Genomic DNA, 16,375 nt, shown 5'->3' with positions numbered 1-16,375 from the left:
TCCTCACCCCTCCCCCTCCACCCACCTGCAGGGCTGCCCGGTCAGAACTAGGGTTTATTGGCTGGGCTGGTCCAGCCCCCGCCAGGTCTCCACCTCCGCCCCTGACTCCACTGGCCTGCACTAGTTCCCTTGGGGACGGGAACAGGGGTAAAGGAGGACAAGGGTAGAGGGACTCAGGATGGGGAGGGCTGTCTGGAGGCCCCTAGGTGTGCGCACACCCCCAGGCAGTCACTGACCCTGAGCTCAGCAGCCGTGAAGGAGAGCTTGTGCCTTCCCTCTGCCAGCCAGGGCCCACATAGGCTTCTGGGCACCAAGGGCTGGTGGGATGCCCTCTGGTGATTCAGGGCCTCGGGGGCCTGGAGCAAAAGGTGCCCTGAAGCCTGAAGGTCAGGTCCCTCAGCTGCTGGGCTGGCACTGCCTTCAGGTCCTGCAGAGGTGCAGCCCCCACTAATCACAGCGACACTGGCCACCCACCGGGACTGCAGGAGAGCCCTGTCTCCCGTAACTGGCCTCCCACCCCTTCTTACCCTCCCCTCATCGCTCCCTCCATGTCTCATCTGGGCCATGGAGGGGGTTGAGGGTGGCCCGGGGTGCAGGCCCCCTCAGGAGGGCCCCAGTGCCTGGCGGGTGAGTAATTCTATTTACCTTTCCTGAGAGGCCTCCTGTCCTCTCATTTGCTCCAATTAGCCGGCTGTGCCTGAGCAGCTCCAGCCCACGTGGCTGGCAGGGGCTGTGGGCACCCCCGCCCCCAGGGCCCAGCCATGCCTCCCAATAGTTCTAAGAGCAGGGACACCTGGCTGGCCCGCCTGGCTTCTGCTCTGCTCCTGCGGCCCCTCCCTCCTGTGACAGGGCCCCTCCCATGCACAACCCCCACCAGGCATCGCAGCTCTGCGGCAGGGCTGTTCTAGAGGGGTGACTGTGGCCCCCGTGTGGCTCCCACTCCTGCCCAGCCTCCAGCCTCTCCATCAGATGCTGCGCCCAGGCAGAAACTTGGGCCTCGGGATGCACCTGGGCCACCGCCCGCCCAGCGCACCACCTGGCTCTTCTCTGTCCAGCACTCAGCTTGTTCCTGGCCAGCGTCAGGCCTCACTGCCCGCCAGGCAGGGTGCCCAGCCCCACACAATGGTGGTGTCCTCTCTGTGCACAGCTGTCCTGGTGGACATGGACAGAGTGGCCAAGTCTCTGCCAGTGACTGTGCTGGGGGGCGGGGTGCCGTGCGGAGGCCTGGGGAAGGAGCACGGCCGCCTTCATGTGGGCCATTCAGCTCTGGGATCCCTTTCTCTGGGCTTCAACCGGCTGCGTGGCCTGCCAGCTGCTCGGGTGGCTGGAGCCAGGAGGAAGCAGAGGCCAGCAGAGGATGGACATCCAGTCCCAGGTTCTCCAGCGATGCCCCCACTGAGCCAGTGTCCAGCCACGGCCAGTGCCCATGGGGGTCGGGAGCAGTGTGACGCCAGGGGCCTCCCTTAGCCACCATCCCGTCCTGTCCCGCTGCTGGCAAGTGGTGATTCTGGGGGACAAAGCTAGTGCAGGACTGTCCACTCAGCCCGGGGTGGGGGTGAGGCCACCTGCGCTGGATAGGAGGGTAGCCAGACCCTGCTCCCGGTGGGGATAGGGAGGGGCACTGTCAGCCACCACTCACACTTTGGGTTCTCTCAGGGGTGCCAGCTCCAATTCATCTGCAAAATGGGGGCTCCCAGAGGAGAGCACCAGCTCGGGGTTAGGAAGATCCCCATCAGCGGAGGCCCTGGGCCCAGCTGGCTCCTCCCCAGCCCCACTCTCCAGGGCATGCACGGTGGCCACTGCGTGGGCTCTTTATTGTTGGAGGGCACACAAGGACACATTTCCTCCAACCGCCGACACACACACATGGGACGCAGGGGCATGCACTCACAAGACAGCTTCCCGCCACACCCATGCCCACTCGGTTCCCCACCCCACCCCTGGGCACAGAGCGGGGGTGGGGAAGGGAGGCCCCACCCCTCAGACCACCGCACTGGGGATGTGGACAGTGAGGCCACTCCAGCCACACACACACCCCCCCCCGGCCTCTCAATTGTTCATTGGTGCCCTCTGGGCTCCTGAGTCCAGCCCCAGGTGGGGTTCTGGGGGCTTCACAAGGAGCTCTGGGCCAACCCGGGGAGGCTGCCGGCCACGTGGGTCTCCGCAGAGGGGTCGTGGCTGGCCCCGTTGCTGTCGTGGCCCCTGGAGAGCAGAAGCTTCTCGCTGGTGGGCCTGTCCAAGGCCCGGTGGCTACTGCCCTGGTGCTCCTCCCGCAGTACCTCGTCCATGCGCCAACGGTGCCAGCTCCTCAGCAGCTCTGCCTGCACCTGGGGCAGCCCGCAGGTCGGGCCAGGCCCAGTGCCCGCCAGTCCCGCCCCCCCAGGATCCCCAACCTCTGGCCCTGAAGAGCCGAATGGTACCCTGGCCGTGGAGCAAGCTGGGCTTTGTCAGCATGGATGCCGGGGTCTGCGGACGGCTGGTACCCCTCACCCTGTGCACCCCCTGAGGACAGGGCTGAGGCCTGGCACCCAGGCCCCTAGCAGCCGCTGGGCAAGTGCAGGTGAGCACAAAGGCCAGGTGCCCACGCTCCACTCTACCCTGACCCGGGCTGGTCCCAGACCCTCACCTACCTCCTTGTTGAGAAAACAGTACAGGACAGCGACCAGCAGGCCCTGCAGAGAGGGGGTGGTCAAGGCGGCCCTGGGAGGGGGGGGCGGGCACCCGGGGGGGGCGGGCACCTGGAAGGAGCTGAGGAAGAGATCGAAGAAGAGCTTCGCGAAGCGCAGGGTGCCCTGGGCATGCTCGTCCGTCACAAAGGCGAACACCACCTCGTGGACCCCCAGCAGGGGGATGAGGGTCAGCGTGGACTTGGCCAGCCTGTGGGGGCGGAGCCTGAGCCACAGGCACTGGGTGCCTCCCCCCCGGGCGCCCACCCCGGCCGCGCCCGCACCCACCGGAACTTGTAGTCGGTTTGGCGCATCTGGCGGGCTCGCAGCTTGGCCACGAGGATGTGAAGGACACGGATGAAAACGAAGAAATTGATCTGCGTGTGGAGGGCAGGGCTCAGGGCGGCCCGGGCCCCACCGCTGCCTCCCGGCTCCCGAGGCCCTGGGGCTGGCGGGCACCCAGCCAAGGACCGGCAGCCCAGCCCCAGGCCAGGGCGCCGGCCAGCGTCCTGGCTCAGTGCCGGGCTCCCTCCAGGTCCGCCCAGGCAGGATGCTGTCTGTCTCCTGGGCCACCGCAGGCCCACGGGGAAGGGGGGCTGGAGGCCACCTCACGGCCCCCCACACCCCTCCCTGTGCAGCCAGCAGGCGTCATTTCCTCACCAAAATGGCCAGGAAGACGGGGAAGCGCAGGATCCACCAGAAGCCCATGTTGTCGTTGCTGGTCCAGCACCTGGAGGGTGGGGCTGGCTCACATCCTGCAGCCCCCCAGCCCCCCAGCCCCCAGCCTCCCTTCCCTGGGGCTCTAGCTAGTGCCTCAGGAGAGAAAGGAAGGTGGCCAGGAATGACCCCCATGCTGGGCACCGGGCTTGCTCACCACCCCCAGCCTCAGGCCAGAGACACCCTCCCCCAGGCCCCAGAGCCCGGCTGCACAGCCGCCCGAGCCACGCTCAGCTCGGCTCATACTCACTGGATGTTCTCGAACAGACACTTGACCACGGCCCAGGGGATGACAAACAGCACGGGGGCGCCTGCGGGGGCGGCAGCTGTGGTCCCAGGCTCCCACCGGCCTGCCCCCCCCTGCGGCCGCCCACTCACCCCAGCCGATGCCCAGGTAGAGGGTGAAGAAGCTTCTCTCGGGGCAGGCGGCGAGGCCCAGCAGGCTGTGCAGGTACACGCCCTCCACCAGCAGCCAGCAGTAGTTGGCCACGACGCCGTATTGCATGAACACCGCAGCCACCCGGCAGCCGGCCACCGCCTGGCCGTGGGTCACAGGGCAGGGCGTGCGTGAGCGCGGGTCCCAGGGCCGCCCGCCGCCCCGGGGCCGGGGGCCAGCGTGGGCGCTCACCCCGTCGCTCAGCCAGCCGCTCACGCTGAGGTCGTCTCCAACCTTTTGGCTGTAGCGGGTCTTGAGCAGCGCGTCGATGACCAGCACGGAGCTGGCCTTGAGCACGAAGGACGCGAACAGGTTCACGTGGATGTAGTTTCGGGTGCAGTGCAGCCTCCTGCGGGGACAGGGAGTCGGCGCCCGCCCACCTGCCCGAGCCCTGCCCTCCGCGGCCCTTCCTGTTGCAGGCCAGGGGCGTACCTGAGGCCCAGCAGGATGACCAGGGCCAGGATCAGCGCCCCCAGCGAGAGGCAGTAGCCCACCGTGTACATCACCTGGAAGCTGCCGTACAGCTTGGCCACCTCCTTCTGCGGATCACAGTGCGGGTCAGGCAGGGCTGGGCGGGGTGGCTCGCCTGGCCCCACCTGGCCTTGGCTGCGGGGGCCGTGGGCTGACCTGGACCACAATCTCCTCGTTGTCCATCTGGCACTGGGAGGCATTTCTCCACGGCTGCCCCCGGGGCCCACGCACCCACTGCCCGTCGGGCCCGCACCTCTTGTAGACAAAACGGTGCTGAACTGTGTGTGTGGGGAGGAGGCTCCGGTCAGCACCCCACCGGAGGCTGGACCCCTCGGCCGCCACCCCGAATGCCTTCCACAGTTACCTTTGTGGTACCAAGGCAGGTACCAGGGGCAGGAGATGTTGGCCGTGGTGTTGGGAGGGGTGTCGGGCCAGCAGGAGTACTTGTCAAAGGTTCTGTTACAGACCAGCTCTGCGGAGGGAGCAGCGTGGGGGGCCCTCAGCAGGGCCCACACAGCCCCTGCCGTCCCCTCGCGGGGTCCCCCGAGAACTGTCCTCCGCTCCCCCTGCCGAGTCTCTCTGACCATCCCACCCCCCAGCCCAGCTTGGTCTGGAGCTCCATCCGGGCCCAGCCACCCCCCGGGACACTGCATCTCCAGCTTGCCCCAAACCTACCTGGGGTTCTCCCCTCTTCCCAGTTCCCTTCTTAAAGGGCCTCCCTCTCTGGAGGCTGAACCCCAATTTTGTTGGCACCCTTCCTGGGCCCAACACCAACTCTGTGGTCACCCCCTGCTCCCCTTGCACTGGGTTGGCCCCTTCACTGCCAGGACAATGACTGGCCCTCCCAGGCAGCTCCCCCTGCTCCGGTCTCTGCACCTATGACCCCCCCACCCCTGCCTGAGCCCTCTGCACAATGGCCCATCTCCCCCACCCCAGGCCTTGTGAGGTCTGCCCACCTCTCTCAGTGGTCTCCCTCATGCACTGTCTGCCCCCTGGACTTCAGGCCCTGGGGGCAAAGACAATGTCTGCAGGCCCCTACAGGGGGCACCCAGCAGCAGGGGGGCACGGAGCACCCCAGTTCTGGGGCAAGTCTACCATTTCTTTTATTTCCCGCTTGTACGGCCTTGGGCAAGTCATGGCTTCTCCGTGACTCAGTTTCCTCGTGTGTATAGGGCCTTCCCATAATAAGATCAGGAAATGCTACTTGGCCAATCACTGGACCGGGACAGAAGGCTGGGGGGCTCACCAGTGGGGGGTGGCAGCAGGCTCAGGTTGTGGAGACACTGGTCCCCATAGAGCTTCCACTTCTCGAAGAGGAAGTCCATCACCTGTGCGGAGGGGGCCTGGGGCTGGGCACAGGGGTGGGTAGGCAGGAGCAAGCCCGTCAGCAATGGAAGGGGGCTGGGCAGGCCCCGGGGGGAGCCGAGGGGCTGGGGGGCAGGGGGCGAGTGCTCACCTGGCAGGACAGCAGCAGCAGCAGCGGCAGGAGGAAGTGGGGTCGGTGTGGCAGGGTGGGGGGCATGCCTCTGAGCTGCCACCCCCCACATCTGGCTGGGGCTGCAAATCAGGGGCAAAGGGTTCCCTGGGGCTGCTGAGGGTCAAAGCAGCAGGGCCTGGGGAGAGATCCCCAGGAGTGAGGAGACTCAGTTGGGTCTGTCATGGCTACCAGGGTGTCCCGCTCCCCTAAAGTCACCCATCTGAGCCTCCGGGTCCACTGATGGAGTGGAAGCTAAGAGGGAAGCAGTTGCCCTCTGCCAATAGGTGTTGCCCAGCATCCTGGGGGCTGTGCCACCTCCCTGGGTGCAGCGGGGTCTCCCACGGCCTGCAGCTATCTCTTTGGTGGCTCTGACAGCACCAGGGCCCCTCCCCTCTGTGCTGGTGGCAGCCACCATCCTGCCTGGTCCCACCACTGTGGGCGGGGGGAGCAGCGTCCCTGGCAGCCCACCTCCTCCCCAGCCTCCCCACCTATTCTTAGTCCCTGGGAAAGTTATCTTGCCAGGCCAGGGCCGGGTGCCGGGGCCATCCATCACTTAGCCCCCAGTGCCATGGTTGCCGAGGTGGCCCTGGGCCAGCTCCCAACCTTGCCAGGGGCCAGGAGCACCAGGCACATTCTCAGGGTAGTCCCTGTCACATGCATGTCCCCTTCCCCAGGGCTGGAGCATGTAGGTGCCCCCCTGGGCCCCGCACAGGCTCAGCCTGGGTTCTGGATCCCATGGGGCATAGTGTGCCGGCAGCTGGCAGCACATTCTTTGGAGATTAGCGCTGCTGGCTGCTGAGCCCAGACACCGGACCCCTGCCCTTGTGGTGCCTGCAGGGGGGGCCGCCCCCGGTGCTTGGTCGTGGGCTGGAGCCCGTCAGAGCCAGAGCTCTGGGGCGGCAGCAGCCCCATAAATTCTCCTTCCATGCTTCCGGAGCCTGTCTTTCACTCCCAGTGAATCCCACGGGGGCAGCAGGGAGGCGAGGCGACTCCCTTGGGGCCTGGTGCACCCAGGGAGCTGGCTGGGCCCTTCTCTGGACACACCGGGGTGGACTGAGCAAGTGATGGATAGATAGATGGACAGAGGACGGCTGGCTGGCTGCAAGGCACTGCAGGGGAGAAGCCAGGGGCCGTAGAGGGTGAAGGGGCACCCAGATTTCAGCCCCTTCCCATTAGTCCAGCTGGGTCCTCGTGGGACCAGAGCCTCCCTCCTCACCCCTAATGGGACCCTGAGGTGCCTCCATGCAGGGTGAGAGCAGAGGGTCGGGGAGCCACGGCGTGAAGGGTGTTCTCGGCAGAGAAGGGGGCAGGCAGGCGGAGGATGAGGGGCAGTTTGGGTGTTTTCAGTCCCGAGGCCACGACAGGGTCCTTATCTCCTGATTCCAACCAGATAGGCACCTGCTGCCCCGCCCCTCGCTGGCCCTGGCCACTGAGCTCCGGAGGCGAGGAGCAGCTAGGAGCAGCCTCTCCCCTGCAGCACCGGCTAGAGGAGGACGGGGGTGGGTGTGCAGGCTCAGGGGTACCCGGTGGGCCTGAGCAGCTGGAGGCTCTAGGGCCAAGGGAGGGGGAGTGACAGGGCTGCTGGGGCGAAACGGACCGCAGAGATGCAAGCCGGGGACACGGGAGGAAGGACACTGCCCGATAAGTTGTTCCCTGTCCAGAGGCCCTGCAGGGGGGTAGTGGGGGGGGGGGGTGAAGTTGTTGGACAGCCTCCCAAAAGCTGACAGCCCCTGGAGCCCAGCTGGGGCTCGGCGGCCAGGGCAGCCTGGCTGTCCCTCAGCTTTTGGGTGGAGCGAGCGACAGCTCGCCTGGCTGACCTCGCAGGGCCCAAGTGAGGGGCCAGGTGGGAGGGCAGCCTGCTTTCCAGCTAGGCGGTAAGTTACTCCCGGGACCCCAGAGAGAAGCAGGGCTCAGGCGGCAGGGGGGAGAGGCGTGGGCTGCCATGGGCCCCTCCTTCCCCGCCTCTCCCGGCTGTTCTCCATGGCAGCCATGGCCCAGGAAAGGGGGGCCCTCCAGGTCCCCCACTCCCACCTCTGGTCGGGTGGGGGGTTAAGAATCAGCACCCACAGATCACAGGCTGCGTACCCCGGCTCAAGGCACCCCTAGAGGTCAGGGCCTCAGCAGCCCCACCAGCGAAGGCTGCGGGTGATCCCCACTAGGTGCTTGACCGGAGCAGGACAAGGGGCCGAAGCGGGGGGGCCTCTGTCCCTTGGAGGGGTGCGGGCAAGGAGGGTCTGGGCGCTTGTCTGAATGGGGGTGGGGTGGGGAGCAACTGCCTGGGCAGAGCTGAGGCTCTGGGGTCCCCACCCTGGCACCCAGGGGTGCTGCTGGTGCTGCAGGACAGGGCAACGTCGCGGGGCCCAGTTCTGGTCCTGGGGCCAAGGGCAAATAATTGAACTTCTCAGAGCCTCAGTTTCCCCACTCGTGAAATGGGGACGCCTGCCTCTGGCCACCGAGGGGCCGGAGCCTCGCGCCCAGGCCCCTGCCCGCCACAGGGCAGCCTGTCAGCCCAGGACACGCTGCGGGTGAACGAGGGAGATGAGCCCCGGTGCTGGGGGCGCAGGCAGAGGTGCCGCTCTGGGGCTCCCTGTTTTTCACTTTACTTTCCTCCCGCGCTGAGCTGAGCGGTGGGATGGGGCAACTGGCCTGCCCCAGGGACCCTTCTGCCTTTGGGCACCAGGACTGGGTGGGGCTCAGGGGGCAGAGGAGGGGTGGCCCGAGGCCCAGCCCCCAGCTCGCCCCTCTTCCCTCCTTCCCAGCCCCACTCCTCCCCCGCTGGCTGGCACCTGCCCGGCCCAGGGCACCTCTCCCCAGCGCCCCCGCCCGGCCAGCGTCCCTCCAGCTCCCACTGGGGGCGGCCGAGGGGCCCCGGACCCAGGAAAGGGACCCCGAGAGCCAGGAAAGGCGGTGACCCCGGGCCCAGGGGTGGGGCTGGGGCCTGGGGGGGGGGGAGCCCGATCCAGCGGCTCAGGGGCCGCGCGCTGTGGACAAAGCCGGTCCTGCGCCCTTCACCCCCGCCGGGGACAGCCGGGCGGTCCTCGCTCCCGACGGCCCAGGGGCGCCAGGGGGCCCCCGGAGGGCCCGCGACCCGTCCGCGCCGCGGGACAAAGTGACAAACGTGGGCTTCGCGGAACAGCGGCCCGGGGGTGCTGAGCCCCGCGCCCGGCCCGGGGACCCCCGGGGAGCTGGGATACTGCGGGGCCTCGGGGGTGCGGGGCCCGCCCGAGGGGGAGGCCGGGCTGCGGGGGGGGGGGGCCCGAGGGGGAGCGGGCGGCGCACCGAGCGCCCGGGGGCTGCGCCGGCGGAGCCGGGAGCGCGAAGCGCCGGGACCCCCGCCCGCCCGACGGTGCGGGACCCGCCGCGCCCGGCCCGGGGCCTGGGGACGGGGAGCCCGGCGGGTGAGGACCCCGCCCCGGGCCCCGCGGCCGCGCCGAGCCCCCCGTCCCGCGGCCCCCGACGTCCCCGCGGGCGGCCCCTGCTCACCGCTCAGGTCGCTCCGCTGCCCGATCCGGGTCGGCGCCGGCTCCGCGCCCGCGCCCCGCGCCAGCTGCGCGCAAACTTTCCGGCGGCGACGCTGGGTGGCGGTGGCGGCGGCGGCGGCGGCGGCGGCGGCGGCGGGGGCGGGGGCGGGGGGGGGGGGGTCTGCGCCCCGGTCCTCCCGGCGACGCCCGGGCTCCTGCCCCGGCCCCGTCCCCGAGGACCCCGTCCCCCGACTCCTGCCTCGCGGGCGCCCACCCCGCGGCTCCCCCGCAGGCCCCGCCGGGGGACCCCCACCCGGAGCACCCCGCCCCTCGGGCCCCCCCGGCGGAGGCCGGTCGCTGGGGTCCGCGGCGCCCCTTCCCCTCGCTCCCGCCGCGTCCTGGCCGGTGCCGCGCGGACTCGCTGGGAGGACCGACCCCCGCTCGCCCACCGTGGGTCCCGCCGACACGTCCACCCCGCACCGCAGAGCAGGGCCGCGGTGGGGGGCAGGCCGGGCGGGGCAGGGGGAGGCCGGGGGGCCCTTTAACCCTGGTCTCAGGGCCCAGTCATCGCCACTAAGCCCCCTCCAGCACCACCGACCCCCCGCTCCTGCCCCCAGCTGGCCGCCGCCAAGACCCCCGCCCCTGTCCCTCTCCCAGCGGCTCGCTGCCGAGGGGGCTCCACAGCTGCACCCCTCCTCCCAGGCTTGTGCCTGCAGACCCTCCTGAGCACTTTCTCCCCCCCAGGTCTAGAGCTGGCACCCCAGTCCCTGCTTTGGGGCCCTTTCCACTTCCTCACCGGCCAAGCCCCCACCCCAGCGGTCCCTGCTCAGCGCCGGTGACCTCAGGGTCTCCAACCCCATGGACACTTGGCGCCCGCCTGCTTTGGCCTCCCAGCATTCCAGGGCGCGGACGCTGGGGCCCCTTCCAGAAAGTTCTCCGAGGCTGTGGCTTCGACATGTCAGCCCCCTGCACTGTCCCTCACCAGGGGTCCACCTGTCCCCCAGGTGTCTCCAGGGCCACACACCCAGGGCCCCACCCGGACCTGCTCCCATCTCCTGGGTGCACCTCCCCACACCCCTGCCCGACACCTGGCAGTGGTCCTGAAGTCGCCAAATCCCAATTCTTCGTCCTGCGTTCTCTGGAATCACCTGGGCCTCTTCTCCACTGTTCTTCTGACCACCATCGCCTGGGACACGCTCCCCGCTGTCCTTTGTCTCTGGGCCCTTCTCTCCGCTCTATTTCTGTTTTGGGGGACAGTGGAGCCCATGGCCTCCCGCTTGTGCCTCCCCACGCACCATCCAGCCCCCAGAACAGAGCCAGTGCTGGTCCCACCGCCCACAGGTGGCTGGTACCTTAGGACACCTCTGTGCCCAGCCACCGCTTGAAGCCCCAGGTGGAGGGGCACCCCTGGGGGGTGCCCTCCAGACCCCCATTCTTACCAGTGCATCTGAAACCCTGCCCCCAGAGCCGCCTTTCTGTTTCAGTTCAGGTGATGGCCAGAAGGCAAAGGTCAGAGGCAAAGGTCAGGAAGTCGGCCCTGGGCTCTGCCTGCAGAAGGGCCTGTGCAAACGCAGGTGCTGGGGGAGGGGAGCCCTCCCAGCTTGTGCCCAAAGACCCGGTCTTCCCCCCCTCCCCTGCCCCTGCCCCCTCCCCCACCTGCCCCCACCTCTCGGGGTAGGAGCACCTGTGGGGGGGCGCAGACCTGGGTCAGTGTAAAGCTACCCGCCAGCCTTGGTGGGCTCCACCTGTGATGGGGTAACGACTCCTCCAGGCGGCTGTGAGGATCAGAGGAGACGCTACGGGTTCTTCCTGGATGTGGGGGGGTCTGAGCAGCTGGGAAGGGGGTCACCCCGCCTGTGTGACCTTCAGAGACACCCTTCCCTGTCTGGATCTTATTTTCCCCCGGACATCTCTCCGGCTGGACAGAGGCCCGGCAGTCAGGGGTAGGTGCTGGGCGGCCCGAGTTGGGGCCCAGCAGGAATAGACGTAGAAGAATCAATGTAGGTGCAAAACGTGGGGTAGGGGGGACACCTGAAACGTGTGGACACAGTGGGGAGCAGAAGGGGCAGGGAGAGAGGGCAGATGGGGGTGGGGGCTCCCTGCCCGGCTGGGCCACCTCTATTTATATAACTGAAATCGTAAGATATAAACAGAGCGGGAACTGGGAGTGAAGGGGGCTGGGCCTTCCCACGTAGCGGTCCGGGGGCCTGGGAACGAGGAAGGTGTCCGCCCGCCCTGTGTCCCCAAGGGGCCCGGTCGTCGGGTGGCAGCCTCGGGGGTGCGCTGGCTCTGCTGCGGCCCGGGGGGGGGCTGGGGGGGGAGCTGCCCCGCACCTGCTTCCGCCCCAGCCCTCCAGCACCGGCTCTGTCCGTCTGTCTGCACCGTGGGTTCTGGGGAGAATCCCCTCCGAGCTGGTACTGCCCACAGGCCCAGCACCTGCCCGCCTGCCCGGGAGACCACGCACCCCACCCTCGTGTTCTGGGGGCACAGACGATGGTCAGTAACAAAGGGAGAGGCAGCCGGATGGGGTGTGCGGGGCAGGAACCGGGCTGAGGGGCTGGGGGGGGGCCGGGGCTGCAGGGAAGGTGCCCAGACACAGCTGCTGTCTGGGTGGGGCTCTCCCCGGTCTCCCCAGTTCATTATTTTTGATATAGTTTTATCCAGCTTTTCTTGGCACAGCGTATCACACGAGCATTTCGTTCTGTTAGTAAGAAGCCCTCGAACGTCGCTGTGCGTGGGCGCTGAGTGTCCTGCCGGGGGCCCCCGTTTACAGGCGGCAGGAATCCAAAGGGCCCCCCCACGCCCACGCGAAGCGGCACCGAGCTACATCCTGGCGCCTTGCCGAGGAAATCCGAGGGCCCCAGACACATTCAGGAGACCAGGGACCAACGGAAAAGAGGGTGCTGCGGGGAGCAGCTGGCGCAGGGAACGAAAGGAAACTCCCGGGACGTCTTAGCCGCGCGCTGTCCTCCGAGGGGCAGGAAGGATGAGGGGCCCTTCCGACCAGGATGGGCACTTTGGAAAGCAGGCAGAGAAAGAGGAAAAGCCCCTGGGGAATGAAAATCGACTGTCTGGAATTTTCAAAATGTGATAGACGGTTGGCAGAGCAAGCGGAGGAAATCTCTCAGAAACAACAAAATCCTAGAGACAGAAACGAGGAAAGAGAAGGCAGGAGACGGCCGGGGCTCCACGGGGAAGGTCCCAGAGGTTCCGAAAGGACACCCGGGAATGAGGAGATGCCGTAAAGAAGCGACCCGAAGCGCGTCCCCCAAGCTCACCTCGGCCCCAGAAACTCACCGTGGCCCCAAAAAACAGCAAACCGAGGAACCAATGAGAAAACCCTGCCATCGACTTATTTCTATCACTGGCCATTTTTACATCTTAATCTGTTATTTATTTGTATCTATTTTAGATAGTTTCTTTTAAAAATATGAAACATTCCAGAAATAACAAAAGTATACAAAGTATCAGTTGCCTTAAGAAGGAAAACACCGCCCGGCCGGGCCTGGCTCAGCGGCTGAGCGTCGACCTGGGATCCGGGCGATCGGGGTTCGATTCCCGGTCAGGGCACAGGCCCGGGTTGCGGGCTCGATCAGTGACTCTCTCATCATCGATGTTTCTGTCTCTCTCTCTCCCTCTCCTTTCCTCTCTCTGAAATCAATAAAGATATTTAAAAAAAAAAAAGAAGGAAAACACCTTAAGAAGGTCGCCCAGCCTCCCCCGACACTCCCATTGAACTGGGGGTTGCGCTCGGCGTCTCTACACTTTCGTCACTCGCGTGAATATGAAAATCGTGAGTCAATCAGCTAGATCTTCTCCAAGATGCAGAGAATGGTGACCGTGGGCAGCCGGCTCTTCTGCTCAACGGGAGGCTGATGACAGTCGTCCGTGTTGGTCCCGGGAGCTCTGGCCTGCGGACCACCTGCTGCGCCGTCCTCTGCTCGTGTCTCTGTAGCAGGCCTTGGGTTTGCTTCCCCCACCCTCCCTTCTGGTCTTGCTTTGGCCTCGGTGAGGCATGTTCCCGGACAGGTCTCCCCGGCACACCCCGTGGGTCTCCCCTGGGGGCGAACTGCCGAGTCGTCCAGCAGGGAGCCCCTGGACTCACCTTCCCCAGCACTGCAGTTTATTTTCTTTATTATTATTATTATTTTTAATATATTTTTATTAATTTCAGAGAGAGGAAGGGAGAGGGAGCGAGAGAGAGAAACATCAGTGATGAGAGGGTGATCGGTCGGTTGCCTCTCGCACGCCCCCGACCGGGGATCGAACCTCGATCTCCTGGATCCCAGGCGGATGCTCAACGGCCGAGCCCCGCCTGGCCGGGTTGCAGTTTATTTTCAAATGTAAATATTAATTTCATAGCATGTCTCAAATTTACCCTTGAGGAATGCACAGGTCGTGGAGTTTATAGCGTGTAACCGCGGGGGCAAGGCCGTGGAGGAGGCCATCCGTCCACTGCCGGGAGAGGGCTCAGCCCGGGCGCCGGGGGGCCAGCGAGGCTGTGGGAAGGCGTGAGAAGGACCCACAGCTGCCTGTCTGGCTCAGCACGGCCCCAGGCTGGACGCCCTCAGTGGCTTCTGGGTTCTCGCCCCTGGGCCCGGCGGGACCCCTCCCCATCTTTCCCCCCTCACCCCCATCCCGCTTGGCCTGGCTCATTCTGCAGAAGCCCAGGAGCCCTGGCTGCCCAGGCCCCGCCCTGCCCGGGCGCACATCCCAGCCCTGACCGCCCAGGCGGGGCCTCCCTTGTCTGTTCCCTCCCGGGTGAGGGGCCTCCTGTCCTGCTACCTCTCTGTGCTCCCACCCTCCTGTCCCTTGCCAGTGCCATCCGGCCCCAGCCCCCTCCCTTGTCATTGACCGGAGCCTGGCACCCTCCACGGCTGGCGGCCCCGGGGTCTCTTCCCACCGCCGCCAGCCCTCTAAGTGGCCTGATTCAATCGAGCCGGCTGGATGCTGCCTAATGGGACTTCGCAGAGCCTACTGGCTCCGGGCGAGAGGCAGCTGGTGAGACGGGGGCCAGGACCCAGGACCCTTCCCCGAGGATTGGGGCCAGTCACTCGGAGAGAAAAGACTCGGAAGGACCCTGTCCTAGGCTGAACTGTGTCCCCCAAATTCATATGATGAAGCCCTGACCCGGGCACCTCAGGATGGGTCTGTGTTTGGAGGAAGAGTCTTTGCAGAGTTGATTCGGGTAAAACGAGGTCATTAGGTTGGGCCCTGGTCTAATCTGACAACTGTCCTTATAAGAAGAAGGCATCTAGCCCGGCCAGCTCAGCGGTGGAGCATCGACCTAGGATCCAGGAGGTCGGGGTTCGATTCCGGTCAGGGCACAGGCCCGGGTTGCGGGTTCGAGCCCCAGTCGGGGGCGTGCAGGAGGCAGCCGGTCCATGCCTCTCTCTCATCATTGATGTCTCTCTCTCTCTCTCTCTCCTTTCCTCTCTCTGAAATCAATAAAAATATATTTTGTTAAAAGAAACAGGACCTCAGGACGGACACACACACAGAGGGACGACCCTGTGGGGACCGAGAGAGGATGGCGTCTGCACACCGGGAGAGAGGCCTCGGGGAAGGCCACCCTGCCGACCCCGGCCTCGCAGAACCAGGCTGCAGGGTGTGAGATGACAGCTGTTGGTCAGGCTGCCCTGCCTGTGTACCGGCCGGGGCGGCCCCAGGACACGCGTATGGCCACGTGGCAGTGTCCAGAGTCTCCTTTCCTAAAGCCGGAGAGCAGATCCTGCGAAAGATCAGGCCAAAGGCTTGACCGTGGCGGGGAGGACCTTGAAGGAAAGGACGCTATGCCTCAGTCCACCACCCAGATGGGACACCCGGTGGGAGCACCCGAGACCCTGGAGCCCTGACCCCCTGCGTGCTCCGGGCCCGCCTCCCACCCCCAGGCCATGCAGAGATCTCACCTGAGCCAGGTGTTCATCTCAAGAGCCTCCCGCCTCCCCTCCAAGTTTCTGGCCGTGGCAGGGGCCTCGTCTTGAGTGGCCAGAGTGGGACGATGCTGCAAGGAGCTGCCCGCGGGCAGGCGTGCAGGGCAGGCCCCAGAGCACGCGAGGAAATGGGTATCGAGGATGCTGGGGGCTGGCGGGATCGAGCTGGATGGGATCTGATGGATTTGGGGCACTTGCCACACCTGGAGGACTCCTGAAATTGTCCTAAGTGCTGTTGGGTGGCTCCTCAGAGCTTGGGGATGACAAGGGCCTGCAGGAGACAAGACGGGGGTGCGGGGCTGCCTCGTACAGGGTGGGGGGAAGGAGGCCACAGGCGCAGGGGCCGGAGGGCTGGCAGGGCTGGGGCTGCTTCTGCAGGATCGGGGAACCTGCTGTGACAGGCTCCCCTGGGGGACCGAGGACAGTGGGGGCCACGGTGAATCCACAAGAAGCTGCGTCCCCGTCAGGCCAGGGTTGGCGGCGGGAGGTCCTGCCGGAGCTGGGGTCCCTTCTGTGTCTGTGGGGTGATGCCCAGGGTGGCAGCAGTAAGGTGGGTGTGCAGGCAGCGAGGCTCGGATGGCCCTGGGGAGCCCTGACCGCAGGAGCCGGGGACACGGTGTCCTGGCGGAGCATTAGCTACCTACTGCTGCAGAACAAATTATCCAAATTTGTCAGCTCACAAAGCAAACACTTATCACCACCCAGTTCCTGCGGGTCAGGAATCTGGGTCAAGGTGTCGGTCGGGGCTGCAGCCTCTTGAGGCTCAGTGGAGGGGGGGCCCCTTCCGAGCTCCGCTGCGTGGCTGCCACAGGCCTCAGGCCCTTGCCGGCCGCTGGTGGGAGACAAAGGCTCCTTCCCCGCGGTCAAGCAATGGCAGCCACGTCCTTTCACAGCCTGATCTCGGGAGGGACACGGTCTCTGCCAAGTTCTGTCCATCAGGGGCACGTCCATCCTCCGTCTGTCCACCTGTCCCGTCTACACTCAGGGTGTGGGTGCCGGGGGGCAGCTAGTGTTTCATGGGGACAGAGTTTCAGTTTAAGAGAATGAGAGGGTTCTGCAGACGAGGGGAGGGTGGTGACCGCCGCACAGCGCGAGTGTGTTTAACGCCACGGAGCTGTGCCCTGAGAGTGGTAAAGGCGGTAAGTTTTATTTTATCATTTATTACTTGTTGACCTGGGGGATGCCGTGGGCTTGGCGCCCGGCCGCCGTAGAGC

At 66.2% G+C, this 16,375-nt stretch overlaps 1 protein-coding gene across 1 annotated transcript; it reads right to left on the bottom strand.

The window, feature by feature from the left end:
* Positions 1-2,111: 2,111 nt before the first annotated feature.
* Positions 2,112-5,845, bottom strand: GCGR (glucagon receptor). Its single transcript, XM_016215446.2, has 13 exons — positions 5,747-5,845; positions 5,537-5,639; positions 4,655-4,762; positions 4,447-4,568; positions 4,252-4,358; positions 4,012-4,168; positions 3,762-3,921; positions 3,634-3,694; positions 3,327-3,396; positions 2,955-3,043; positions 2,739-2,877; positions 2,631-2,672; positions 2,112-2,327 (listed from the first exon to the last, which is right to left on the bottom strand). The coding sequence occupies exons 1-13, from the start codon at positions 5,810-5,812 to the stop codon at positions 2,112-2,114; spliced, it is 1,440 nt and encodes a 479-aa protein (XP_016070932.2). The 5' UTR covers positions 5,813-5,845.
* Between the last annotated feature and the right edge of the window lie 10,530 nt (positions 5,846-16,375).

The sequence above is a fragment of the Miniopterus natalensis genome, chromosome 17 (assembly GCF_054644295.1).
Source record: "Miniopterus natalensis isolate mMinNat1 chromosome 17, mMinNat1.hap1, whole genome shotgun sequence".
Lineage (NCBI taxonomy): Eukaryota > Metazoa > Chordata > Mammalia > Chiroptera > Miniopteridae > Miniopterus > Miniopterus natalensis.
This window is presented reverse-complemented; position numbering and strand designations above follow the sequence as displayed.